Source organism: Ahaetulla prasina, chromosome 4 (assembly GCF_028640845.1).
Source record: "Ahaetulla prasina isolate Xishuangbanna chromosome 4, ASM2864084v1, whole genome shotgun sequence".
Taxonomy (NCBI): Eukaryota; Metazoa; Chordata; class Lepidosauria; order Squamata; family Colubridae; genus Ahaetulla; species Ahaetulla prasina.
In genome coordinates this window covers 42309276-42335708 of record NC_080542.1, presented here as the reverse complement: position 1 = coordinate 42335708, position 26433 = coordinate 42309276, and the positions used below count along the sequence as shown (strand labels likewise).

General features: G+C 40.1%; 2 protein-coding genes and 1 long non-coding RNA gene across 4 annotated transcripts in view; 2 read left to right on the top strand and 1 right to left on the bottom strand.

Annotated features, from left to right (window-relative positions):
- The window catches only part of LOC131197773 (Golgi-associated RAB2 interactor protein 2-like), a 76849-nt gene that overhangs the window by 19437 nt on the left and 30979 nt on the right, over positions 1 to 26433 (bottom strand). Inside the window, exons 3-4 of one of the 2 annotated variants that reach the window (XR_009155025.1) lie at positions 22969 to 23027; positions 20428 to 21996 (exon numbers count right to left, since the gene is read on the bottom strand). The exons of the other annotated variant lie outside the window; for it this stretch is intronic. The gene's annotated coding sequence lies outside the window, so the exon portion shown is untranslated. Of the gene's footprint in view, positions 1 to 20427; positions 21997 to 22968; positions 23028 to 26433 lie in introns of those variants that run through there. 2 annotated transcript variants of the gene reach the window in all.
- P3H4 (prolyl 3-hydroxylase family member 4 (inactive)) overlaps positions 1 to 26433 on the top strand; it is a 58530-nt gene that overhangs the window by 29747 nt on the left and 2350 nt on the right. Inside the window, exons 2-7 of the mRNA XM_058182241.1 lie at positions 20216 to 20365; positions 22292 to 22463; positions 23011 to 23139; positions 23802 to 23947; positions 24951 to 25034; positions 26081 to 26225. Coding sequence (XP_058038224.1) covers positions 20216 to 20365; positions 22292 to 22463; positions 23011 to 23139; positions 23802 to 23947; positions 24951 to 25034; positions 26081 to 26225 — 826 coding nt within the window. The remainder of the gene's footprint in view (positions 1 to 20215; positions 20366 to 22291; positions 22464 to 23010; positions 23140 to 23801; positions 23948 to 24950; positions 25035 to 26080; positions 26226 to 26433) is intronic.
- Positions 8075 to 19427, top strand: LOC131197774 (uncharacterized). The gene is made up of 3 exons (XR_009155027.1): positions 8075 to 8260; positions 14629 to 14751; positions 19401 to 19427. It is a non-coding gene; the product is annotated as an uncharacterized LOC131197774 (long non-coding RNA).

Genomic DNA, 26433 nt, shown 5'->3' with positions numbered 1-26433 from the left:
TGTTTTGACACATATTGTCATTTGCCTTCCTGCCACCCAGCTTAATATGCGCCACAAGACCTCCACAAACAGTTTGAAAAACATGTCAAGAGTGAGTTGAAGGCTTAGTTGCTCAGAACATCATGCACAGTATTTAATGCACAAAAGATCTAAATGCCTGCCTATGGTATTTTTGGGGCTAGAAGTCATGATAATGGTTGTCACAGTTGTCCAAGCCTTTGGGGACAAACCAGTCCAGAATTTCAAGGAAATCTGGACCCACTTGTGCCAGCACTTGGCAGCTAGCCAGGAACCTGAGAGTTAATTGTCACTTTGAAGAAGGTAAGACCCCATCTTCATCAGAGAGTGCTCCAATATTTATCCTATTCTTTGCGCTAGATATGCCTTTGTTCTAAAAAAGAGTATGCCACTGAATAACTGAAATGTGGAGCAAACTGCCAAAGCCTCGGACAAAGCTGTTAATAGCAAAAAAAGAAAATAATCCTATATCCTTGTTTAATTCTAAGCCTGTAATTTTACATTTTCAGTTCATTAATTCCATCACTATACAATTGTTTGTCACTTCAAATGCGCTGTCATAATTTGCTTGCTGTTAAGTTTCCTACTTGACCATTGATATGTAATGGTTGGAAGTATCAGTGGATTACCCAGATCAGTATCTGCATAGATACAGCATGATGGGGTATGCATAGAAGAAAGCCTCTGAGTATTCAGCAAAAAGCAGCTTGGTTTCAAACTACAACCAGTAGTAAAAGGATAGTAGTTTGTTTGATCACTCCAGAGAAGATCTGTGTTTTTGTAATATGGACCCTATTATATCTTTCTTGTTCTGATACATATTACGGAAATTATAAATAAGCATAGTAATCACTAATTTAGAAAAGCAATGTTTATTTTTATACAAACTTTAATTTAGAGCTGCTTAATGCACATTGAAGTGCACACAGTATCCCAAATCCTAGAGATGCTCAGAGATGCTCCTTTCTCCAAACATGTAATGGAACTTGGAGGACTGAGTCAGGGAGACATATTAATAGCAAATTAATGCAGACATAGGCATGTATATAGCTTCCCAAGTCGTGCTGTGCTGCCTTATGGTGGTTGAGGTGGTGCTGTTCCTGGGGGGGATGAATGAAGAATGCTGGCAATGTGTGGTGGAATCTGGCACTGAGCCACAAAAGGGAGGAGCAAAGAGACAAATCACTCTTCAGTCTTTGGTAGGCAGAAAGAGAAACAGAAAGGATTCTCCCTAATTCTTCCAGTTTTTATCTGAGTATGCTTATTCAAAGTATGCTTTAATCTGGCAAAATTCCAAACTGAAGGCAAACAACAGTAAAGAAACTGCTTGAGCTGTTCCATTTTTTGTTTCCCCGTGAGTGATAGAGAGTATGCCATGGATATACTGTATATCCCAATAGAGTCACTCAAGCTTTCTAACTAAACATACCTTATATTGGGCAGCAATGATATAGCAAGATGCTGGATGATCAGTGCCAGTGGCAAAGGTTTCAATTCATTCTGTGCAGAAATAGGCAGTGGTAAACCATTTTGTATTTTGACCAAAAAAACCTGCACTGGTGGAATATCAGCCCTTAGATTAGATAAGGGAAACAATGCCAGAGTTGTTGAGAGTCAAGAGCATATAGGTTTAATAAATTATGGCTTGTTGCACAGTCAGCCAGATGTTCAGACTGTATTTGGCATTTTTATCCACTTATCGAATGCTTCCCAAAAACCTGGGATAGGCAGATGTGGATGTTTGATGGTGCATTAGTATTATTTTTTGTAAAGCCATATTAACAGAGTATTGCCAAACTGAATTTGCTTCCCCTTCCCTCTCTTTATCTTGTCTGAAAGGAGGTTGTCTCAACATTTACCCGGGTTACATTCTTGCCCCAGATTCAGAGCTCTTATCTTAGCAGTGGCTTTTCCTCCTGTCCTATAAGGCCATTATCTCAGTCTTCCAAATAGAAATATAAAACCATTGATGGGATAATGCTGGGTGATGGGCCTCTCAAGTCAGGTGGCACTCAGTATCAATTGAGGAGGAGCTGAGGACCTTTTGGAATACTAATGGTGTTTGTGCTGTGGCTATAATAATGCCTTTGGGACGTCTAGTTGCTGACCTTGCCATACAGGAAAAGAAATTCTGAAGCTGTAAAGACAGAACTGTAGTGGGGACATGAAATGTACAAATCATGAACACAAGAAAGCTCAACACAGTAAAAGATGAAGTAAACAACTACAAATCGAGATGGATTGGGACTGACCATTATCAGTCATGGGATTACATTGTTACTCAGGACATCAAAAGCAAAGAAAAATAATATTGCTTGTATAGCTGGAAGGCGTATAGGAAGAGTAATAGTTGGTTACAGCACAATCAATGATCAAATAATATTAATCAGACTTTGTGAACAACCTTTTAACATGACTATTATCATTGTTTATACTCCAACTACTGATGCAAAAGAGAAGGAGGAGTTTTATGATAATGTTAAATTTGAAATTGAAAGCATATGCATGTGCTATTTATGATTAGACATTGTAATGCCAAATTTGCAAACATTGAAGAGGAAAACGTGGCTGGTCAGTATGGCTTTGGGGACTAAAATGAAGCAAGAAACTGATTTATCATTTCGGCCAATACAATGATTTGTTCATAGCTAACACTCTTCAAACAAGCAAAATGATCCTTGTATACATGGACATCATCAGGCAGAATGCATAGAGATAACAGTGGTTATATTGGTTTTAAAAGGCGGTGCAATAGCTCAATTATATTATCAGAGATATAATCAGATGCTAATTGGAGAACAGATCACAAATTGCTCACGTGCAGATTCTGAGTTAAGCCAAAGAAGAAGAAAATCCTTTGAGGTAGATCCTTTCAAGGAGAATCCAAGGAATCATTTGAAGCCCAGCAATTGATAGAATTGTGGAATGAACATAAATATATCATTAAGGATGAATGTGAAAAGAGGCTGCCAAAGATGAAGAAATAGAACAAAACAAAATGGATGTCAGAAGAAAATTGGAAATTGTCAAGAGAAGAGATACCAAAATTATGACAGACAAAAATTTCAGAGCGGTACTTAAAGAATCTTAAAGAACTGTTAGAGAAGTAGCATTAAAAAAAGGAAACTTAAGCAAGCACATTGAGGATAGTAGCAGAGATGATTATTATTATTATTATTATTATTATTATTATTATTATTATTATTATTATTATTATTATTATTATTATTTATTCGATTTTTATACCGCCCTTCTCCCGAAGGACTCAGGGCGGTGTACAGCCAAAATAAAAACAGACAATACAATATACAATTTAAAATACAAATTAAAAAACTTATTTTATAATTGGCCTAAAAAACTTTAAAATATATAAAACTAAAAACCCTTAAAATTAATAATAGAAATTTAAAAATCAATAAAATTTAAGCCAGCCCCGCACGCATAAAAAGATGTGTCTTCAGTTCGCGGCGGAAGGTCCAAAGGTCAGGTATTTGGCGTAAACCCGGGGGAAGTTCGTTGCAGAGTGTGGGAGCCCCCACAGAGAAGGACCTTCCCCTGGGGGCCGCCAGCCGGCATTGCTTGGCGGACGGCACCCTGAGAAGTCCCTCTCTGTGAGAGCATACGGGTCGGTGGGAGGCATGCGGTAACAGCAGGTGGTCCCGTAAGTACCCAGGCCCTAAGCCATGGAGCGCTTTAAAGGTAGTGACCAAAACCTTAAAGTGCACCTGAAAGGCCACAGATAGCCAGTGCAGTCTGCGCAGGAGCGGTGTTACACGGGAGCTACGCGAAGCTCCCTCTATCACCCGCGCAACTGCATTCTGGACTAACTGAAGCTTCCGAGTGCACCTCAAGGGGAGCCCCATGTAGAGAGCATTACAATAATCCAAGCGAGAGGTAACAAGTGCATGAGTGACTGTGCACAGGGCATCCCGATCAAGGAAGGGGCGCAACTGCCGAACCAGGCGAACCTGGTGGAAGGCCCTCCTGGAGATGGCCGTCAAATGATCTTCAAACGACAGCTGTTCATCCAGGAGGACACCTAAGTTGCGCACCCTATCCTTTAGGGCCAATAACTCGCCTCCAACAGTCAGCTGCGGCTGCAGCTGACTGAATCGGGGTGCCGGCATCCACAGCCACTCCGTCTTGGAGGGATTAAGCTTGAGCCTGTTTCTCCCCATCCAGACCCGTACGGCTTCCAAACACCGGGACAGCACTTCAACAGCTTCATTGGGGTGGCCCGGGGTGGAAAAGTACAGCTGAGTGTCATCAGCGTACAGCTGGTATCTCACCCCAAAGCCACTGATGATCTCACCCAACGGCTTCATATAGATGTTGAACAGGAGGGGCGAGAGAATCGACCCCTGCGGCACCCCGCAAGTGAGGCCCCTCGCGGTCGACCTCTGCCCTCCTGTCAACACCGTCTGCGACCGGTCAGAGAGATAGGAGGAGAACCACTGATATACGGTGCCTCCCACTCCCAATCCCCCCAACCGGCGCAGCAAGATACCATGGTCAATGGTATCAAAAGCCGCTGAGAGGTCTAATAGGACCAGGGCAGAGGAATAACCCCTGTCCCTAGCCCTCCAGAGATCATCCACCAATGCGACCAAAGCTGTCTCCGTGCTGTATCCGGATCGGAAGCCAGACTGGAACGGGTCTAGATAGACGGCTTCATCCAGGTATTGGGGTAGCTGTCGCGCCACAGCACTCTCTACAACCTTCGCAACGAAGTGAAGGTTGGAGACTGGATGATAATTACCCAAAATAGCCGGGTCCAGGGTGGGCTTCTTGAGGAAGGGTCTCACCACCGCCTCTTTTAAGATGGGAAAAGAGGGAAAGTATTTCAAAAGATCTCTGAACTATGAACTCAGAAGGTGGTTCCAGCTTCAACCTGGTCTGTGAAAAGATACCTATGGACAAATACTGTAGTAGCTGACTCAAAAGTGATCAAAGAAAAATGGAAAGGTGAAAAGAGTATACTGAAATATTGTCCATTAGGGATGTGAACATGCAAAATATTCCCTATTCATATGAGTAGATGAATTTAAATCAGTACTCTGGTCATTTATGAATTTGGACAGCTACACAAAGTGATGGGATATTAATATTAATATAGTAAGCAACAGAAGAGTCAGTAGAGTTCTAACCAAGTGTAATGATATGTGGGAATGATCTTGAGGGATGAATTCCTTGCCAAAGAAATGGTTGGGCTAGAGAGGAAGGAGCAGGGAGGAAATGCTCCCGGTTTGGACTGGATTACCCAATCCAGTAGCGATGGCGGGTGGTTCGGAGAACCAGTAGCAAAAATCCCTGGCCCCGCCCCCTGCCCCAGCTGAGCTGTGCGATCATCAGAGGTTTTTTTTTTACTTTTAAAAGCATTTTTTCTTTGGCCAAAAAAATGCTTTTAAAAGTAAAAAAAAGCCTTTGATGATCAAGCAGCCCAGCTGGGATTGTCAGAACCCTTTAAAAGCTTTTTTTTTAACAACCACTTCGGCCGGGGAAAAAAAGCGTTTAAAAGGCTCCTCTAGCAATCCCAGCTGAGTTGCGTGATTGCCAGAACATTTGAAAAGCATGTTTTCTACAAGCTCTTTGGCCGAAGAGGTTGTTAAAAAATATTTTTAAGAGGTTCTGGCGATCAGGCAACTTCAGCTGGGATCGTCAGAGGAGCCTTTTAAAAGCTTTTTTTCCTATGGCGATCCCAGCTGAGTTGCCTGATCATCACAGGCTTCTAAAATCATTTTTTTACAACCCTTACAACAGTCCATGCCCATGCCCATGTAATCGCCCAGTCCCCACTTGCCTAATTGCTGCTTCTTTCAGGTGTGAGCTTTAAAAAATAGTTAATTGGGGTTTTTTAAGTAGTTTTATTTTAAGATAGCAATTACAAGGTAAGGAAGTTTTAAATATCTTTAAATATCTAAAAAATATAAATTAAATTAAATAATAAAATAAAATATTTGTGCAGCTTTCTGAGATTTTGTGTGTTTCTGTAGTGTTTCACTCTAATTACACAAACACACAAAATCTCACAAAGCTGTATGTGGCATTTTGTGTGTCTGCTGTGTTGTGTGTGTGTAAAGTGTGAAATTTGGTTTTTGAGCTTTTTGTGGCTGTGTGAGGTTCCTGCTTATTGCAGGGGTCATTTTGGGTGAAGTGCAGCTGCTTTTACATCGTGTGTCAGTTGTATTGTGTTGTGATGTGTGTGTGTAAAGTATGAAAGTTGGTTTTGTTTTGTGTACTTTGTTTATTATTTTTATTATTTATTGTTATTGGCCACGCCCACCCGGTCACCTGACAACAAAGCCATGCCCACCAATTAAGCCACGCTCTCAGAACTGGTAGGGAAAATTTTTAGATTTCACCCCTGGGAAGGAGCCTCCAGTGTTTTAATGGTCAGAAAAAGAAACTTAGGAAGATCGTGCCCTAATTGTCAGATGGTTAGTTAGTTCAGAATGCGGCTGCGCGGGTGATAGAAGGAGCCCCTCGTGGCTCCTGTGTGACACCTATCCTGCGCAGACTGCACTGGCTACCTGTGGTCTTCCGGGTGCGCTTCAAGGTTTTGGTGACCATCTTTAAAGCGCTCCATGGCATAGGGCCGGGTTACTTACGGGACCGCCTTCTGCTACCGAATACCTCTCACCGACCCGTGCGCTCTCACAGAGAGGGACTCCTCAGGGTGCCGTCAGCTAGGCAGTGTCGTCTGGCGACACCCAGGGGAAGGGCCTTCTCTGTGGGGGCTTCCGCCCTCTGGAACGAGCTCCCCCCAGGACTTCGTCAACTCTCGGACCTTCGGACCTTCCGTCGGGAGCTTAAAACACACTTATTTATGTGCGCAGGACTGGACTAGATTTTTAAATTTTTTAATTTTTAAATTTTAAATTTATATCGATTTTAATTGGTCTTAGTATTTATATTAGTTTTAATAATTCGGCTGTTAGAATAAGTTTTTTACTTGTGTTCTTAATTTGTATTTATATGTTCTTTTTTTATATGCCTGTGAACCGCCCTGAGTCCTTCGGGAGATAGGGCGGTATACAAATATGATTAAATAAATAAATAAATAAATAAAATGGTTAAAAGTAACTGTGGGAGATTTGTACTTTTAGACTTGCAAAAGCCTGAAGTGTTACAGCCTCAAACCTTCATTGTTTCAACTTCAAACTGTTTACTGTGGACCTCACTCCCTTCTTAAGAGGTCTGTAAAGGGGGTGTGCATAAGTGCACCAGCATGCCTACCGTCCCTGTCTTACTGTCCCCATTTATTTGTATCTACTTCCTTTGTTTATGTTCATACCTATACATTTATCGTGTACATGTTTGACAAACAAACAAACAAATAAATAAAAAACAAGGAAGTCCAGTTGCCTCCTGAAAAAGTTCCTTTGGGCCTAAAAGTGTTAAATTTATACAAAATTTATTTTGGGCATTCTTAAGCTTTATGTGTCAGTGGCCATTGATTAATATCCATAGAAAAAGGTTATTGATGTTTAAATGAGTTTGAATGTCAAATTCTCAGGCAAGGAAGATTCTTCTCTAAACCATGGAGAATTCTCATTTTAGAAGTAAATGAGGCATTTTCCCCTTCATCATTTTGTCTTGAATTGCTATGCCTCCCAGTCATGTTGAATATGCAAAGAGTTTATATATGTATAGCTTATTACGTAAACCAGAGGTCTTCAAACTTGGCAGCTTTCTGACTTGTGGACTTCAGCTATGCTGCAATGGTGGGTTGCTACCAGTTTGTACCAGTTCATGCGAACTGTTAGCGAAAATATGGTCAAGGTCAGCGAATCATTAACAATAACCGGCTGGCCATGCCCCCGAACCGGTCTCCTGGTCACCACTCGCTCACCCCAGCTGCCATGTTCATCGCTGCTATGTTTTTTGCACACGCGCATCCCATTGTCTTGCAAGCCTGATCATGATGTGGGAGTGCCTGGCCTCCCAACCGCCCCATCCCCACCCTCTGAAATGGCAGCAGCAACTCCGGAAGAGGGCAGAAACAGCCTCGTGTTATATGCTACGCGGCTGCCTTGGGGGCGAGAGGGATAAAGAGGCCAGCTGGCAGCCCATAGCATTGCTTGCTTTGCTCTCCCATCTCTGCTCTTGCAAGTTTCACTGCCCTTTCTCTTGCTGTGCGAACCTCCTGATCTTTGAGACTGCAGCTTCTCCCTAAATGAGAAAGCTGGCTGCAAGATGAGGGGAGCCAAGAAAAGGCAGGGGAAGCAGGTGAGCAAAGCAAGTGAGTGAACCTTTACCTGCTGTCCTCCTTATTTCCTCTCGCTTCTGAGTGAAAAGGAGGGCGGGGAAAAAAGCGGAGGGTGCCCTTTGTGCATGTGCCTCCTGGGCTTTGCCTGTATGCGCTGCCTCTAAAGCAGAGGTCTTCAAACTTGGCAGAATTCTGGGAGTTGAAGTGCACAAGTTGTAAAGCTGCCAAGTTTGAAGACTTCTGCTCTAAAGTGGTCAGTTAAAAAAACAAGGCGGCGGGGAGGGAGAAAAAAAGGCGATCTGTCAGGGCAAGACAAGCAGCTGTTGCTCTGGGAGGACCTGTGTGGTTTGGTCACTTTTGTTTCCGCTCCGTTAAAGCTCATGCGTCAGGAAAGAGAAGAGGGGGCTTAGCCCTGCAGGCACCGCAAAGGGAATGGCAGGCTTGTGGGGAAGGGGAAAGAAGAAGAGAACAAGACCACAACAAGATGGGGGGAGGGGGGAAAGAGGAAGGGGCAGTTGTGATGTTGGTGCTCAGGGCTGCGAAGCAGTCTCAAACCCCTTCCTGTGCCGGAGAAGCAGATGGAGAGAGAAAGCGAGGAGGAGAAAGAGAGAAATGAGAAGGAGAAGGAGAGATGGAGAAAGAGAGAATAAGAGAGAAAGAGAGGGGGGACAAAAAGAGAGATAAGAAAGAGAGAGAGGGAATAAGAAGAAATGGGTGGAAACTAATGAAGAAGCATCTTAGAACGAAGGAGAAATTTCCTGATAGTTAGAACAATTAATCAGTGGAAAAACTTGCCTCCAGAAGTTGTGAATGCTCCTCCAACACTGGAAATTTTTAGGAAGATGTTGGATAACCATTTGTCTGAAGTGGGGTAGGGTTTCCTGCCTAAGCAGGGGGTTGGACTAGAAGACCTCCAAGGTCCCTTCCAACTCTGTTATTCTATTCTATTCTAAATCTATTTCTACTATAGCTTTGTTTTTTTTCCTAAACTTTATTAACTTTTTAAAAGAATAAAATCCTACACCACTTCAGGCAAATGGTTATCCAACCTCTTCTTAAAAACTTCCGGTGTTGGAGCACTCACAACTTCTGGAGGCAAGTTATTCCACTGATTAATTGTTCTAACTGTCAGGAAATTTCTCCTTAGTTCTAAGAAGCTTCATTAGTTTCCACCCATTTCTTCTTATCCTATCCTCAGGTGCTTTGGAGAATAGTTTGACTCCCTTTTCTTTGTGGCAGCCCCTGAGATATTGGAACACTGCTATCATATCTCCCCTAGTCCTTCTTTTCATTAAACTAGACATGTAAATTAGAACACGTGCTAAGCATCCGGCCATTAAGAGCGGACCAGGAGCGGACCAGTTGTATTTGGTTTGCCTTAAGGGTTCAAAGCTGTATGGAATCTGGTTTCCTTTGGCCCTTTGGGGGATTGCAAAAGGTCCGGATGGGAGAATCCTTGTAGGGGGAATTAGGATCAGGAACAGCTAGCCACGCCCACACAGTCACATGACTGACAAGCCACACCCACCAAACAAACCACACCCGCAGAACTGGTAGTAAAAAAATTTGGAGCCCACCCCTGCTATGCTGGCTGGATAATTCTGGGAATTGAAGTCCACAAGTCTTAAAGGTGCCAAGTTTGAAGACCTCTGCTATAAACTATACATTTAAAGAATTTTGAAATCTGTGATACCCTCTGCTGTCTTTCACAGTGTAACACACACACAGGGGGAGGGAGGGGAAAGATAAACACACCACTATTTCCTTTTGGGGTAAACATTCAAATCGCAGCAAGACAGTAAGAATTACTAGCCAAAATAAATTAAAGACATGATATAAGGAAAGGAAGTACAGCTAAATTTAGTTTACACACTAACACATTCATTATATCTTTCCAAGTTTTCTTAACTTCCCAAACCATCCTTGCTTCTCTCTACCACTTCAAATGTTGCTTTTTGCTCTTTAAACCTATTTTCTTTTTTCATTAATTCAGGCTTTTTATCATTTACTCCATTTGATATGTCAATCTTCCATATTTATTTATCTTTTATTTATTAAGCATGTTTCTATCTTGCAACAATAAATAAAAACTGATGACTTACATAGAAGGCAGTGAAACAGATTAAATGATTAATCAAAATTTTCAATGATTAAGCCTAGAGCTGCAGTGTCATTTATATCCGTCGCCTCATCACCTCTCAGTAAAATATAGCACCTGTCTATGGGAGTATGATTTATTGTCAGTATATACCATTGTTGATCCATGCAGACAAGCTCTTTGATTAGGTCAGGTGTCAGGAACGTGCAGCTCCCGGACTGTATGTGACACTTTCGTCCCCCTGCTGTGGCTTCTTGCCAGCTAGCTGGCCCCGCCCCTCACCCTCCCCTCCCAGTCACTCCTCATGTGGCCTGAGAAGGTAAGGGCAACGGCGGGGATGGAGATATTCCAGAGAGGAGGGAAGTGCCCCTGTACTTGCCTCTCATTTCACGGGTGCTTCTTCTGGCACTTCTTGGTGCTGTGCACACCTCGGTCGCTTGGAGAGACATGCAACTTTCTCGCTGCTCGAAGATACTGGCCCAGCCTGGCTGTGGCCGATGCTCTGCATCGTAATGGGCTCCAGGAGGAGGGGATGCCGTCTCCCACTTTGTGAAGCACGCAAAATTTAAGTGTGCTGAGCAAAGTGCTGCAAAAGCAGCAAGCAGGCCATGGAGGCTCTGAGACCAGCGTCAGCAGTCGCAGCCAGGCCGGGCCAGTGCTCTGGATTTGCAACTTGCTTTCGCCGCCTCCATGGCCTGCTCGCTGCTCTTGCAGCACCTTGTGTGGGTAGGCATGGCTGGGTGTGTGTCATGTGACTAGGTAAGAATGACGAGTTGGCCATGCCCCCCCCAGGTTTTGTGGCTCCCAGTGTTTTCTTTTTTGTGAGGAACGGATCAAAATGGCTCTTTGAGTATTTAAGGTTGCAGACCCCTTGGCTAGGTTAATTCAGTTTTAATTGGCTCTATTGCAAACATATAGTGGGGTCCTAATGATCAGCTATGAATGACAGCACTGTAGTTTCTTCACTTGGGACAATTTAGCCATTGTCTAAAAGAGAGTTCTTTTATTTTATTTAATTATATCCTGCCTGTATTTTTTTACAAATAATCAAGACAGCAAACATAACCAACACACATTCCTCCTCTTATTTTCTCTACAACAACCTGCATAGCTTCTTCTCCGGTAAGATTACACTACTAACCAGAGCATACAAAACATTTGCTAGACCAATTCTCGAATACAGCTCATCTGTCTGGAACCCACACTGCATGTTGGACATTAATACAATTGAGCACGTCCAGAAATATTTCACAAGAAGAGCCCTCCACTCCTCTGCTCGCAACAAAATACCTTATGCCACCAGACTTGAAATTCTGGGTTTAGAAAATTTAGAACTACACCGCTTTCGGTATGACCTGAGCATAGCTCATAAAATCATCTGCTACAATGTCCTTCCTGTTAATGACAGCTTCAGCTTCAACCACAACAATACATGAGCACACAATAGATACAAACTTAAAGTGAACCGCTCCAATCTCGATTGCAGAAAATATGACTTCAGTAGCAGAGTTGTTAATGCCTGGAATGCACTACCAGACTCGGTGGTTTCATCCCAAACCCCCCAAAATTTTAATCTAAGACTGGCTACTGTTGACTTCACCCCATTCCTAAGAGGTCTGTAAGGGGCGTGCATAAGAGCACCAGTGTGCCTACCATCCCTGTCCTAATGTTCCCTTTAATTGTATTCATTTTATGTATTCAACTCATGCTTATATATATTATTTAATATGTAGTCACAAAATTAAATTAATTAATTAATTAATTAATTAATAAAACAATCACCACCCTGGGATGTAAATTGGGCTGAGAGAGTGACTGCCCCAAAGTCACCCACCTGGCTTTCATGGCTTGAACCCATGACCCAATGCTTTAATCTCTAGGCCAAACTGGGTCTCAGTTAAGTGAGGATCTAAATACTAATAATAGCTTTCTTTCACATTATATTTTCAATCATTCTTCCATCCTTTTGCAATACATGCTCTCAGTTTTACTAACTGGTTATCTATATTATGGTTGGGAAAGCTAAAATAGCATTAATATCAGTTATTGCAGAAGTGCAGTATGCTGATAACAAAGAATGTAAATTAAGCATGGAACTCTCATTTTTATTTTAGCTTTCCCAACCATAATATAGATAGATTAAAATGTATTGAAATCATTTTGAAGCACCTGAATCAATACAAGGGAACATTTTTAAAAAGACAAGAGCTGTGATGGCAAACCTATGGCAAGTGAAACACAGGTGGCACACATAGTCATATCAGTGGGCATGTGAGGTCAGCTGATTTTCAGGCCTGCTGGGCCCACCAGAAGTAGGGAAACAGGCTGTTTCCTGCCTCCGGAGGGCCTGGGGGTGGTGGGGAAGGCCCGTTTCTCTCTCTCTCCTGAGTGTAGAGCCTCTCTAGGAGTCTATGGAGGCTGGGGACAGCAAAAAACATCACTTTCTGTCTAACCAGAAGTTGGGAAACAGGCTGTTTCTGGCCTCCGGAGGGCCTCTGGAGGGCCTCCGGGGGGGGTAGGGAAGGCCATTTTCACCCTCCCCAGACTCATAGAGAGGCTCTGGAACCAGGTGAGAGAGAAAAACGGGCCTACCGGGCCATCACATGGCAGGAGCAGGGTGGGGGTGGGGTTGCTTGCGCGGGGATGGGGTACATAAAATTATGATGTGGGCATGTGCGCGTACGACCCCATTCCCCGCCCTGCACCTCCTGGCACACAATGGCAAAAAGGTTAGCCATTAGTAGACTAGAGGGAAGAGAAGGAAATAAAATATTTAATTTAAAAAACTGACTCCCTTTAGCTTTAAACATCCTAATGCCCAGATTTATCTTAGAAAAGTAGTACTTTTAGCCATACCCCGCAGTTAGTATCATTTATTCAAACTTTCGCTCATGATAGATTACTGCATGACAGTGCTACAATGCCTTTAGGAAGCCACCTTCAGAGGAGGAATTGAAGCCATGCTTACAGAAGAATGGTCTTGAGCAGTGATTCCCAAACTGTGAGCCGCGGCTCCCCAGGGAGCCGCGCTATCGTCATGGGGGCGCCGCGGAATATCTGTGCCCGCTGGGTCCGGCGCTGATGCGCCATTTCTGGGGCGTCTGGTGCGCATGCGCAGTTGCAGGTCAGATTTCCGGGGGAGCCGCGGGCGCGTCTGGTGCGCATGCGCAGTTGCAGGTCGGATTTCCGGGGGAGCCGCGGGCGAAAAAGATTGGGAACCTCTGGTCTTGAGGGAAGACTCATATTCTTCTAGTTCTATCACTTTTGACATATGACCCTATTATTGTTGAGAAATCCATATATATTGGTATAACTAGAACTTTAGTGGAAAGGAAAAGGTAGCCAAGGAAGGACTAATGTGCACATACACTATTTACAAAACCCTTCCCAGCCTCCCTGAATAGCTGAAGGAAAACAGGTCAGCAGATAGAAGGCTGCCTCTATGCTCTGCCGTCCTGAGGACAGTAATTTTCTTTGCCTGTAGCAGATGAGATGCTTCCAGGCAGAAGCCTCCTTTTCCGCAAAGAGCATAGTACCCTAAATTCTAAATGATGATGACTGAAACAGACATTGGTGGTGGCTGGAGAAGCTTAACTGATGAGATAATTCATTGGAGGCAAACATTTCTCCAACATGTCTAGGATAGACAGCAAAGCAAACTTTGGTAGCAGGCAGATGTCTTCAGTCATAAATAGTTTGACTCATGATACTGGGACTCAGAGCTTCTCAGTGTTAATGGAGAAACAAGTCAGCTGGTGAAAAGGCCAGAGTATCAGGGTGGTTCCTGGAACCTACTGCACTTTATTGCTATTACATATTGAATTTTACATTCTGAGAATCTCTGTTTACCCCATTTAATTTTCAAAAGAAGGAGGCAGTATGTTTCCTATGATCACTTTATTCCAGTGTCCTTTGAAAAAAAATATTAAATCAATACTCCACATCCTTATTCACTACCTTGTTTATTGAAGCTACTTTAAAGGTTTAATTACACCCCATTTAATTACCAGGAAGTGCATAATAGATGCCAATCTTATTCTTCTGGTCTTAGCAGATCTTTTAAGAATGACCTCCAGGGAAGTTGCCAGAGTCTGTTTGATCAACATTGCTGAATGCCACAAAGCGGTCAAAACATAGTCCTCAATTTATAATAGTTCATTTAGTGAGCATTTGAAATTACAATGGGACTGGAAAAAGTGACTTACGACCATGTTTCACACTTATGACTGTTGCAGCATCCCCCATGGTCAAATGATCAAAATTCAGACACTTAGCAACTGACTCATATTTATGATTGTTGCAGCATCCGGGAGTTACATTGATCCCTTTCTGACAAGCAAAACCAACAGGGAAATCAGATTCACTTAACAACTGTGTGACTGACTTAACAACTACAGTGATTCACTTAACAAGTGTGGCAAGAAAGGTTTGTAAAATGGGATAAACTTCACTTAACAACTTTCTCACTTAGCAACAGAAATTTTGGGTTCAATTGTGGTCATACGTTGAGGAGTACCTGTAGCCTAGTTTTCCCCTTTTTAATTTATTTATCCATCCATTTACTGTGGTATATACAGTATGCTATTCCACAAAACTCCTATGGCCCCTGCAGACAAAATTGTAAAATGATGATTACATAGAAACATTGTGCTAAGTTATCCCTGTTTATCTTCCAGTAGCCATTATTTAGAACTTTTAGAAACTATTTAGAACACATAGAAACTTAGAAACTCTTAGAAATTTAATTTAGTTTATGCAAAGTGAATAAAAAGATTATGTGCAAACATCATAAAATTATACAGCATTAGATTTGTTACAGAAGACTTTTAAATACTTCAATTGTTAATATCCTTTTCCCCCCAATTCTATAGCTACCCAACTCAAACAAGTAACTCTGGGCAGTGAACAGTCATAAAACCATTAGAAACAATTGTGATATGGTACAAAAATAAATACAGGTTCTTCATGCATTTGGAACCCCAGACCTGGGCATAAAAGCAGGTATTTAAAACCTTACAAAAGGCCAACAGTATCAGGGTCATCTTCAGTTCTGAAGTGGGAATGTCCACAGGACAGGGGTTATGGGAGAGAAGCCACTTCTCTTAGTCCCTGCCAGCCAATATTCTTTGTAACTTGAATATATTCTATGTATAACTTTAAAAAACTGCAAATAAAAGTAGTAATGCACTTTTCACTAGTATAAAAATATAAGTACAATAAAAAATTATAGTACCTTCTGTTCAAACTCTGGAAGATCCATTGTTATTTAACAGATCATTGAAATATTAGCATACTAAGATTTCATGTCAATAGAAACATAGATTTTGAGTGTGGTACAAGCCAGTAGTGGGTTCCACTTATTTTTGCTACCAGTTCGGAACTGTGAACGCGTGCACATGCGTGGGGCTTTTGCGCCTGTGCAGAACCTTCTGCACATGTGCAGAGCATCCATGATGATGTCCGGGCAGGTAGGCGGAGCCTCTCATCACCACCACTACTGGTTCGCTCGAACTAGGGCGAACTGGTAGAAACCCACCACTAGTACAAACCCGTATATAGAAATATAATCCAAACACGATTCTCAAATTGAATTAAAGTCTGTGCCAGATTGAATATAAAGTTATTTTGAATTAAGGCTGGGATTCCCAATTGTCAGGCTGTGGCATATTTGGAATCGGGCCACAGAAGCAGTGGGTGAGCGTATGCATACAGCTCCACTTGTGAGAGTAGCCAGCATCCGCACGCGTGCGCAGCTTCATTTGTACAAGAGGCAGGCATGCGGGCCCAAATGGAGTTGTGTGCTTGCCCGCTGCTTGCGTGGAACCATTCCCTCTGTCACCCCATCAGTCTGCAAAGCCAGAAACATTGGAAACTCCTAGATTAAGGCATAATCCCATAACTTTAATTAGCCATTCATCTGCAAAGGAATTATGCATACTTTCCAGTAAGAAGCATAAAATGTACTTGTGGCAGTAACCACATATAAAATGCTTTTGGCCCATATGTTATACTTTCTTTAGCAATATTTAATTAAATAATAAATTGGAAAGGAAATTCAGCTCTTAGAATTTATTTGTTTATACATTATTTTCTAAAATAGTTGGGCTTTTCAAATTTGCCACAGTATATGAAAAAACAATGGAAGCTGATAGTTCCATTTTCGGTTTTTATTTTAGTGATCAATATTAAATATATCAGCAGAAAAATATAATACTTTTCTGTAAGTATAATATTTAGTATAATTTAATGTTTTCTTCCTTTGAAAGTTTCACTGTTGCATATCAATTGTTGTCTTTAAATTCTATTTATTAAATTATAAATTCTATTGTATTAAAGTCTATAAATAAATGTAAAATAAATAGTTATTTACTGTTTTCTGTTATTGGGTAGTTTACCAACAGCTTATAAGGTTCAGTAAATGCTCCAAATTTTGTGTTATAAGGTTTTCAGATTCAGTCAAATCTGTTGAGTGGTCTCATTTTTTTATTATAATATAATAGTATAACAACAGAGTTGGAAGGGACCTTGGAGGCCTTCTAGTCCAACCCCCTGCCCAGGCAGGAAACCCTACACCATCTCAGACAGATGGTTATCCAACATTTTCTTAAAAATTTCCAGTGTTGGAGCATTCACAACTTCTGCAGGCAAGTCATTCCACTTATTAATTGTTCTGTCAGGAAATTTCTCCTTAGTTCTAAGTTGCTTCTTTCCTTGATCAGTTTCCACCCATTGCTTCTTGTTCTACCCTCAGGTGCTTTGGAGAACAGCCCTATTAATTCTTTAGAAAGTGTTAGAACCAGATAATTATGACTAGCCTAAAGAGAAAATAATTTCATCTCCATTTTGTCAATAATTAAATATTGCAAAGTTTGTTGTCTATTCACTGAGTGAATTACTTTCCTCTTTATGAAAATAAATACTTAGTCCTGAGGTTAAATGTTTTAAATCTCTATTTTTTCCCCTGTATTTATTCCAAATGAACAATGGGTTGCTTATTGTATAATCTCATATGAACTGTCTTTTTTTGTCTGCATCTGCATCAATTCTCAGTTATTTGTGCAAATTATTTGGGAGTTCCGCTTTCTCAGTAGAAATAAATTAACAATAAAGTGATACAATCCAATTCGTAATTTTTATTAAATAATATAATTTGAAATTCAGAACTATCAGTCACTTTGTTCTTTTACTGTCTGTTAATTGTTTTTGCCAATCACATATTTTATATTTTGATTGGAATCATTTGAAAGAGAAAATCTTTAAAGAGGTCTATTATTATTCAAATTTTTGGTGGAGTTACAGTATGTGCAATGTCAATTGCATGTACCATAATTTTTGCACTATAAGAAAAAAAAAACCTGCCTCTGCCTCCCAGCATCCATCGGTATTTATCGGGTTAGCATCCTTGCAGCAAACAGCCTGGTCAGCTTCAGCACATTATCGCAGCCTGATTTAGCATGAGCAGCTGATTGGCGGTTGGATCTTCCTCCCAGAATACTGCCGATCAGCTCTTCCAAGCTGTGTGGATCGCCACCGCCTATCATCGCCTCTGTGCATGCCATTTTAGGCCTTCGTACACTGCATTTTCAGTCTCCAAACATCTCGTTTTTGGCCCATTCCAGGCAGCGGAAATTGCTGCTGCTGAACGCTGCCACCGCCAAACATTGCCTATTGGCGGGCGCCAAATGGCGGCAGCAATTAGCGGCAGTGGTGGCAATCCCCACCACCTGGAATGGGTCAAAAATGGGACATGTGGAGGCTGAAAATAGGGTGCACAGAGGCCAGAAATGGGGCACGCTGAAATGGTGCACGCGGAAGCGGGAAATGGCCGAAGGATGGGGGCTGGTAGATGGGTGGGGCTTCATCAACATTTGCTCTATAAGACGCACAGACATTTCCACCCACTTTGAGGTGGGGGGAATGCATCTTATAGACTGAAAAATACAATAGTTTTATTTTATGTTCTTAATTTGCTAATTTATTTCCTGAAATTTTGTGAATTATTGTTTTCTTTAACATCTTCTTTGTCAATGACTACAGATAAGAATAAAAAAAGAGAAGGAGAACAACCTTATCCCCTTCATTATGATATATTTTTGTAATCCCCCTCACTTTTACAATCATCTTGCCTTTTTGTTTTTCATAAATACTCTGTATCTATGTGAAAAAAAATTGAAGTATAATTCATTTTCTTCAGAATCCTAAGAATGAAAGATCAGTTCCAAATTATCAAAAGTTCTACTCACATTAAGTAAAATTATTGTTGCCTTCTTGTTTGTTACTAACATTCAAGATATTTCATGATGTCATGTATCTCTTTGGAACAATTCCAGTCTGATCAGGATGTACCAATTCAATTAAAATATTATTTCTTCTTTTTGCAAGCATTTCTGTAAAAAATTCTACATTTAATAGGAAAATAAGTCTGTATGATGGATTGAGTTGTTCCCCTCTTCGTAGATGAGAGGAATGAAATGTTCTTTCCTTTATCATATTGTTGTACCTAATATATTGCCTGGGTTACTGGTTTAATCAAAATGTATTGACAATTCTTGTGGTATATTGTAGAGATGCCATCAGGTTCTAAAGCTTTGTTCAGTTTCAGTTTTTGTATTGTTCAGTTTCATCTTCTGTTGCACAATTAGATTTGTTGAGTTAGTCTGTTAATTTCATGCTTCAATCTTTTCAGATGTCTAATTTAATTCTAATTATTTTAGAATTATATTCAGCATTGTATTGGATAAAATTAAATGTAAATATTTTACTAAGTTTGTTTTCAATAATTTGCAGTACAGTATGCTTATCCATTTATTTATTGTAAATAATGTTGTTTCTCAATTTTGTTCCCAATGTTTTAATTTATTTTATTCTAATTATGTTAAAAGTATTCTCAATTTTGATTATGAGCTATAATATAGTGTAACTATTTATAAGCTATTTATATTAGGTTTCCATGGGCACTTTCTTCAAAGTTCCTGCACCATCTGATTTTTTTAATTTTTTTGTAAATGTGATATATAACTAAACAAACAAATCTCTAAATGTTATTAAAAATATTTATTTATTTTCTGATTTCAGTTTCAGAGAAGATGCGAATGAGGGTGGAGGAGGGATGAAGGTCAGCTTGATGAATATAAAAGGCCTTCTCTAAAATTGCACAAAGTGTGAGAGATTTATTAAATAACTTATCTCCAAATGAATGTTTGACAGTTGAAGGAAGCAGTCGAAAATGACCTATTTATCCAAGCCAGATATGGCTAATAAGCTGAGCTCAATATAATGGATCACACCTTATGCAAGTTTGGTCAACTTTTCAATCTTTAAAGGTGCAGTTGGCAGTGATTGAACTGTGAGGTGTGAAACAAAATATTATCCATGCATTTTTTTATCTAGCAGCTCAAGGCAGCATACTAGTGCTCTCTCCTCCCATATTCCCCCACAATAAGTAAACTTTCATGTCTGAAGCTGGGGGAAAAAATGAGTATCTTTGATACCAGTCTGACACTAACTTTCTGGCAAATGTACCTTCATAGCTGTTGTGGTTATTAAAAACAACTTAGTGCCTCTGTTTTAAATACATTTTATTTAAGCTAGCTCCCCTAATCTCATTGGGATATTCAGACAAAGTGTATACTGGACTAAGCCTAAATCATTTGATTGATTTGTGAGTTCACATGGCTCGCTGCCGAAATACTTGTGGTAACCAGTAGTGGATTTTTGTGCTGAATAATTAGGTTTCTGCAACTCAGAACAAACTCTTGGAATTAAAATTCTTTAATTCTAAACATATGCAGTTCTGGTGGAAACAAAAGAATAATGTAGGTTCCAGTACCTTCAGTCTGCCTCGTCCTGCTTTCTAATTTATTTATTTTTTTTGGTTATATTTTTTCCAGGCAAATAAGGTTGAGAAAGCTGTATCAGCTGCCCACACATTCCTACAGAAGAATCCCAAGCATGAGATGACCCAAAAGTACCTCAATTATTACAAAACTATGGTGGATGTAGATGAGTATCTTGTAGACTTGGAAGCACAACCATATGAGGTACGTATTTGGAATATTATGGAGAGGAAAATTTATCCCCAAGATGAGGCTACAATTTAAAGAGTTGCTAATACAGTTTGCTCTATAGTTAATGTCTGCAGGTTTCTTTGTAGTAAATGTCTTTCTGTCTCTGTCTGTCTGTCTATCTATCTATCTATCTTGTTTTAGACTGTCATAGTCAAATAATTAACAAATTATTAAATATCCATGATATAATAACATAACGGTATCTGGAAGACCTTGCTTTTAATCTGCTACCAGAAAATCAACAGGTAAGTGTAATACCCATTGAAAGATTGTTCTACAAAATGGAAACACATAGCTTCAGCCCACCTAATTTCATAATAGTGGAAAACTACTAAAGAAAATTTCTGAGTTGTTGTATTGAAGAATTCATTTTGGTTGAAGGAGATGGCCCTGAAAATAATTTGATGCCAAACCTTATATGTCTTGATAATCTAAGAACAACACTTTAAACCATGGGAAGAAAGCTTCTGGAAGCCAACACAGACCCATAGCACAGGTGTAATATGTTTATAGAGCCTAGCTCTAAGTTAGCATGTGGATCACTATATTTTGGTATAGTTTCTGTGTGGTCTTCAAAGGCAAACCTTTGTAATGAACATTTCAGTAGTCCAACCAGGTAACAAGAGGTTAAAATTGTGTTGCCCAGCCACTTCAGGTAGGTCAGTAAAATGCCTTCCAGCTGTGCCCTACACCTATCTTATTTAGTTGTGGGAAGGACCCTCAAAACATGGACATGCTCCAGGAATAATACCATCCCTTCATGCGATATCATCAGAGCTAGCAGAGAACATCAGTGAAGAAATAGTAATTGCACTTGCTTAGATTTAATTTCAGCTCATTCCTACCTATCCATATCTTCTGATACTAGAATGAGATTCCATCTGTATTGTCAGAGTGGACCAGAGTGATGATACCTCACCTAAACTAACCAATATCAACTATTTCATACAAGCATTAAAAAGTAGTGGGGAGAGGATCAAGCTTTACATGGACTCCACATGTAAGCCAGATGAGGCCAACTTCTCTTCTGCAACCATCAACTAGAATTGGCTACGAAGGAAGGACTGAAACAATTCAAACATAATGACTCCAATCCTCACAGATAGTTTAGAAGGATTTCATGGTTGATCGTGTCAAAGGCAGCCAAGAAATCTAATATGAACCCACTTCCCAATAAGGCCATCAACCAACATCATAAATAGTTTCTTTCTTATGCCCAGTTCTAAACCCCAACTGTATAGGGGCTGGAGAATCAGCTTCTTCAGTATATACAGTTCTCTGAAGGCTTTTGGAGTCCAAAACAAACATGTATCAATCATCAAACAAAATAAATAAAAACCTGGTAAAGATAAGCCCAGTGAGTTTTGAACATGAAACAGACTGATGTCGGAGGATTACATTTTAATGCTTTTTCTTGTATGTTTTTCCCTCTGCTACATGTCTGAAAAAAGTCATTTTAGAAATCTTTGTTTGCTAAATTGATGTCTTCCAGTCTATATCAGTCTTCCTCAACTTGATGTCCTCCAGAAGATTTGCATTTGCAACTCCTGTTGTGGAAGTTGCAGTCACAATAAGCACAAGGTATCCAGTTCAGGAACGTTGCTCTAAATATTCAGGGATGAATTAATTAGATGTCATAGTGCTAATGATCAGTGGGAGGAAGTAGGGAATTACTGGCTTTCCTGCAAATTTTTCTGAGGTATCCTGATTGTCCCCATGGCCCATGAAGCAACTAGCCTGCCAGCATTTTTTAAAATTAATAAATTGACTTTCTTAAGTCAATTTAAGAAATACAGGAACTAGAAAGGGGGGGAAATGTTTGTTTAAATTTAAGAAGATTAAAAACCTAAATAAAAACAAAATATACTCACCCTGTTAATTTCTATTTATTCTTTGCAGACGGTTTTTGTCAGAGCAGTGAAGCTTTACAATAGTGGAGATTTTAGGAGTAGCATTGCTGACATGGAGCATGCCCTGTCCAAATACTATGAGGCCTATGAAAATTGCCTAGCTGGCTGCGAGGGTAGCTATGAGGTCTCTGAATTTAAGGATTTCTATCCAGCCATAGCAGGTAAGGGCACCAGGGAGAGATCAGCCATCATACATACAGTATGCTGATCAGCCATCATACATACAGTATCACTGTCCATTTTCTTGCTGGTGTAAAGATCAAAATGTCAATTATGCAACATGTATAAAATTATTTCTCCTCATTTTTAATTGGTTTTGGGTGGAGCAAGGAATGTCACAGATGCAGGATTTAGTATGACGTTATTTCACAGAGTAAAAGAGATACTTTAGAATTACTTCAAGTAGTATAGCACTATAAGTTCATTTGGATACAGAAAGAAAGTGGTTGCTTAGACCATCTTGCCAAAGCCAAATTCAAAAATATATTAAAAATTTGGAAATACTGGAAGTAAATGAAGAGACACAATGCCGAAGCTTTTGGCAAAGCTAATAAAAAATTACAGCTGCTTGTATAGGGAAGCCTTATTGAATATGCTGATCATAAATATGAATGGAGTTGAGTTGCAAAAGCTGTTTCTCTAAGTGATGACGGATTAGCGACTTACCTTTTTAAAAATTATTTTCTTTATTTGTTTCTATCTTCCCAGATCGTTTTGTTTTTGTCCTGCAATGTAAAGTAGATTGTGAAGTTGACCTGACTCCAAATGTTGGTGGCTATTTTGTGGAGAAATTTGTGGCCACGATGTATCACTATCTTCAGTTTGCATATTACAAATGTGAGTTGCTGATTTGATTTGGGAGCCATGATTCAAGGAGAGGGTAGTATCTTGTGGAGGCATTGGGCCAAAATCCACTGGTTTGAGATAGAATAGACATTTTTCCATTTTCCTCCTTTGTCTCTTATCCCCCACTAAAAGAATTTCCAATTTTATTTTTGTTTTTTCACAAATTGAACAACATAATGTTGCCTGTAGCAAGAACAGAAAATCTGGTGTTTGGAAAAGTCAGATTGCTTTTCCATCTGATCTCATCTATGCTATCTGACAATGATGCTTCAAAGTTTAAAACATGAGTTTTCTAGCTGTACTTAATATAAGAGTAAGACCTGTTTTTTTCAGCTTGTAAAAAATAGTTCTCTGAGTGAACTGCAGTCTCCTTTCTAAGTTCAAAGCTCTGGATGGCCAAATAGCCCTAACCTGGAAATACAAAGACAAATCGTTTTTCTTCTCTTTCAAGAATGTGCAGCAACTTTTTTGAGTACATTCTAATTAAAATTTGATAAGACCAGTAGAGGTTAATATTATTTTCAGGCCATATTTATAAAGACATATTGTTTTGGTGGCAGACTACTTTTCCTGATTTTTTTTCTTCCCTCCCTATTTTTCATGTGCTTAAGATGTGTCTATCCTGCTAATTTGGTATATTATTCTCTGCACAGTGAATGATATTAAGAATGCAGTACAGAGTGTAGCTAGCTACATGCTCTTTGATCCTGGAGATGAAGTCATGCAGCAAAACCTGGTTTACTATCGTTTCTATCGTGAACGTTGGCATCTGGAAGAGGAGGACTTCAACCCACGACCAGTACGAACAGGAACAGTGTTTGGGATAAGAATTACTATTTTGTTTTGGAGCAGTGTAGTGGGACTCTTTACAGCATCCCAGGGACAATATGATTCTCTAGAGTCCCCCTTGATTGTCAAAGACACAACTCCAAATTCAGGAAAAAAGACTAGTATCAATCTCCCCTCCCTCCTGAACTTGTAACAATTAGCCTTCACATCTAGTTATTTGAGAATCTGTAAAAGGAATGCAATGGGGGCTGGGGAGGATGAGAGATTGAAGCATCGGGAATCTGCAGAAATGTTGGAAGGTCACAGAAATGCTGCAGGTCACATTTTCTAGTTTCTGATATAGGGGGGAGAGCTTGATGCCTTTGTTCCTCAGTGGTATAAAGAAAATAGATTGTCCACTATGCTTTAGAGTAACCATTTTGAACAATTTTTTTATAATTGTTTGTGGTTCTAATAACAAACAAATAATTAACAAGCCCCAAGAGGAACAAGGATACTGTAGGATGGAAGTGAGTGAAAACAGTTTGATTACTTGATTATCACTTAAGAGGGAAAAAGGTCAACAGTTTGATCTTGAAATTTGAGATAAACAGAAAAATTATACTGAGATTACAGTAACTGACAGCAAGCTTGATCTGCCAAGGCCTCTCATTTTTTGTTCCATATTGATATCACTATAGTACCCAAATGGAAACTTTGTCAGGAGAGGTGCATGTTAGACACATTCCTAACTATTCAATTACTTTTTTCTTCCCATGCAATGACTTCATTGCTCCTTGCAGATTTACAACTGAAAGCGCTGGAGCCCTCAAACTACATGATTTGCAGCTGCAGTAATGTCCAGAGCTATTCTAACTTGGGGGCCAGACAAATGTTTGCATGCTTGGGTCTACTTGGTAGATTGTAGCTTTTTTCAGCTGGCAGCAACATGGGCTCCAATTGTATAAAGTACAAATATTGTTTATTGTTATCTTACTTATTCTGGCTGATTGTTTTCTCTCTGATATTCTTAGGAGGCCTTGCGTTATCATAACTGGACATCCATACAGAAGAAACTCTTGGAGTTTGCCAGGCAATATCTCCAGCCAAATGATGAGGTAAGAACTTGGGAAACAGGTAGAAATGTGATAAATTAAGACCTAGCTTTTGTTTCCTTTAGTCCAGCTTTGCCACATTAATTTACTTTGAGGATGGCAAGTACTAGATAAATCTGAAAGACAAAAGGGAAAAGTTTTGTTTTCAGATTTTCTCAGCTGAAAAGAAAAGATTTAGCTACCTAAGCAGGGGTGAAATCTAGCAGGTTCTAACAGGTTCTGGAGAACCAGTAGTAGAAATTTTGAGTAGTTTGAAGAACTGGCAAATACCACCTTTGGCCGGCCCCAGAGTGCAGTTGGAATGGAGATTTTCCAATATACTTCCCCTGCCATGCCCACCAAGCCATGTCCACAGAACCTGTAGGGAAAAATTTTGGATTTCACCCCTGTACCTAAGGATTGCCATCAGGATTTTAAGCTTTTACCAGGCATTACCCATACCACTGTTAGAATAGAATAACAGAGTTGGGAGGGATCTTGGAGGTCTTCTAGTCCAAATCCCTGCTTAGGGAGGAAACCTTATACCATTTCAGACAAATGGTTATCCAATCTCTTCTTAAAAACTTCCAGTGTTGGAGCATTTACAACTTCTGGAGGCAAGTTGTTCCACTTATTAATTGTTCTAACTGTCAGGAAATTTCTCCTTAGTTCTATGTTACTTCTCTCCTTGATTAGTTTCCACCCATTGCTTCTTGTTCTACCCTCAGGTGCTTTGGAGAATAGTTTGACTCCCTTTTCTTTGTGGCAACCCCTGAGATATTGGAACACTGCTATCATGTCACCCCTAATCCTTCTTTTCATTAAACTAGATATACCGAGTTCCTGCAACCATTCTTTATATGTTTTAGCCCCCAATCCTCTAATCACCTAGTTGCTCTTCTCTGCACTCTTTCCTCTTGTTTTCAGGAGTAAAGCCTAGGAAATGGTTAGTTTTTTTAATGTTGGATTCTGTACCAAATAATCCATCTGAAACGGTCCATCTGCAGAAGATGGAATAGTCTAGGTTTTTAATTCCTTTGCTTCTGACTAGTTCTTCTATCCTGCTTCAGGGAGAGGTGGACGAAGGGATTGACGGGGTAAAAAACCCAGCATTGCCATCTGATGCCGAGTTTGAAGATATTGGTGATTACGAAGAGGGGTTTTTGTCTGAATGGTGGCAAGAGCCCAGATCAAAAGGAGACAAAGGTGACGAAGGTAATTAACAACAAAATTGAAGGACTGATTGTTCACCTCCCATTGCTCGTTCTTGCCTGTATCTCTTACATTGGGTTTTCATCACTATTTGCTGGTTCATTTCTCCTGCATGTCTGTCTTTAGTTTGCTTATATTGAACTATATCTGTCTGATCTTTTGGCTGTGGGAGCTCTGTTCAACTTTTTCAACTATGCACAACTATGGTATG